The 2,567-nt window shown below is 36.8% G+C and overlaps 1 protein-coding gene across 3 annotated transcripts in view; it reads right to left on the minus strand.

Annotated features, from left to right (window-relative positions):
- ADAMTS12 (ADAM metallopeptidase with thrombospondin type 1 motif 12) overlaps nt 1-2,567 on the minus strand; it is a 171,918-nt gene that overhangs the window by 22,355 nt on the left and 146,996 nt on the right. For all 3 annotated transcript variants that reach the window (XM_010725311.3, XM_019610350.2, XM_019610349.2), the window contains one exon: nt 70-280. In XM_010725311.3, coding sequence (XP_010723613.2) covers nt 70-280 — 211 coding nt within the window. The remainder of the gene's footprint in view (nt 1-69; nt 281-2,567) is intronic.

Raw genomic sequence — 2,567 nt, forward strand, 5'->3', positions numbered from 1 at the left:
AGCACAAACATACACAAAAAAATCAGAAAAAATAAAAAAGCAAACATTTCATAGCTGACACAAACTTACCTCAGTCCAGTTGCTCACTGTCCAATCAGATGGGCACAAGACATCTCTGTTGCAGGACAGATGGGTCTTTGGTTTAAGCAGGTGCTGGCATTCTGTGACAGCCAATGCCTGCTCATCAGATCCCACTGTTTGGATGCAAAGTACTGTTCGCTTTTTCTGTCCTGTTGGGCCACATGTTGTTGAACACTTCTGCCATTCGCCTGCCCACCATCTGACAAACAGAAATATAAGAAACATTGAGACAATAATCCATAACTAGTGCATTAAGGATAGCCTTTCACATCCAGGTTTCAGTAACTGCTGGGCAGCTCAGCAGTCTTTTTATCTTATTATCTGCTTATTGTTACCTTAATACAGAAAGAATTAACAAATTAGAATCTGTACTTTGTTCCTTCAAAAAGGAAAAATTAGCCCCTTATATTTGCCTCTCCTGATCCCAGATGGTCTTCCAGAGTAAGCTGTGCAATGCTTCACTAAGTGAAAGATAAATGTTTTCTCTAGTGCAATGTTTTCTGATGTAATTTAGTTTAGTTTATCATAGGCAAGAAAAAGCTCCAAGCTGCAGTATAAGAAATCTACCCCAGTCATGAACTCTTGAGTCAAAAAATTCTCCAAGGTACTATTGCTTCTTGTTCCTGAGTTTTAAAGCAGGTCATGGTGATAAAGCTTTACACACACACACACACACACACACACACACAACACACACACACACACACACACACACACAAACAAACCAGACCAAAGCGAAAAAACACCAAAAAACATAATGTATGTACTTAGAAAATGTCTTTCTGTCTAGAAAAAATTGTTTCTGAATTAAAACCAACATTACTCTCTTGCACTTTTTTTTTCTTTTTTTTAGCTAAATGAACTTTGAGCAAACTAATTCCATACTAATGAAAACATCGAAGTCCCACAGCAGGTTTATTAACTGTTTGTAGCATTCATCTGGCTCACTCACAATTTCCAATCTCAATGCATTTCTGGCTTCTTTTGTTTGCTCCCCTTCCTCCATAGTTTCTATTTTTCTTGATAAATTTATTCTTCAATTGCAAACAAACAAACAAACAAACAAACAAACAAACAAACGTCACTGATGTGGAAGGCACTGATAATCATAATCCTTAAGAAAAAAATATAAGGACTCAGAGCAATCAAGTTATGCACACAGCTCACTTGTGCAATCATCTGGTTTCCTCTGGGGAACCTACACCTTCCTTCTTCTCTTTAGTTAAGAAAACATATTGCGTTTCCTTTTAAATTACACTGTAAGCCCTCTGAGGCCCAGATTGTTTTCCAAAATGCTGTAGAATGGTAGCCCACTGCCACAAACCTGTGTGAGCCCTCTGGACACTGCTATAATAAAAAGAATACATTATTTATCCTAGTCTCTTGCCTTTTTTTAGAGTATCTCTTTTTCTTTTGGGCTTCTGCAAATAACCAAGAAAAAATAATCAGTTAAAAAGAAAAAAACAAGTGCACTTCAGATGAATGTGGCAATAAAGGAGATAAAAATATGCTATTGCAACCTGAACCAAGTAATTTCAGGGTTGTTTTCATCTCTTGCATCTTCCTTCCAATTCTCTCTATCATTTTAGGTATCTTGTAAATAGCTTCGCCACAAATGCAATCTCAAGTATGCAAATTGCCCTATTAATTTTAATGGAACCAGATCACATATTTCTAGTTACTGACACTCTCTAATTTTCAAAAGGCTCTGAGTAAAGGGCCAGCAGTTTGCAGGTTTGAGTACTGAACTCTAAATAATGAATTATCACTTCGCTACAAAATCTACCTCAGCAAGTAGTAGTGGTGCACTGGTAACAAGATAGTGCACACAAAACATTTTTTTTAATAAGTCATGAAATTAAAAAAGTGTTCTGAAGTTAATAAAATCCAGAATCAAGACTATCTTATTCCACCTTCATGCCAATTTTAAACTATATTTAGTCATGTAACTTTTTCTATTGAGTATTTCCTCATTCAACATAGGTAATAGATTGTACTGATGAGATAATTTTCACTACACACTACCCCAACATTTATTTTTTTTTTACTGAAAGTTTATTCTCATCAGTAAGTGGAGTTCTCAGGGGTGTATAATCCTTACTTTGATTCTACTTTACATACATATGTCATAAACACTCTATTATGAGGACTTCTGAACTTCAGTGTTACAACAGATGTGGAAGAAAGGCAATCAAGGAGTGTGGAACATTAACATCCACTTATCTGTTCTGTTACAGGATAACTCAAAGAAAGTTCTAGACTACAGAGTAGCAGCACCCAAGTGTCAAGACACCACTCCTGTAGGAGCTTCTAATGTCTCCACATTGCAGAGGCATGACTGAAACTGGAGACAACTGCTGAACATGTAGAACTGATGCAGCACCCACATAAGCAACTTCTAAATTGAGATGACCAAGCTGACAGACTTCCCAGCTTTGAGTTGGACAGTGAAGGGCACTCCTAGACAGATTTAGCTTTAGGCATAT

Source organism: Meleagris gallopavo, chromosome Z (genome assembly GCF_000146605.3).
Source record: "Meleagris gallopavo isolate NT-WF06-2002-E0010 breed Aviagen turkey brand Nicholas breeding stock chromosome Z, Turkey_5.1, whole genome shotgun sequence".
NCBI classification, from domain to species: domain Eukaryota; kingdom Metazoa; phylum Chordata; class Aves; order Galliformes; family Phasianidae; genus Meleagris; species Meleagris gallopavo.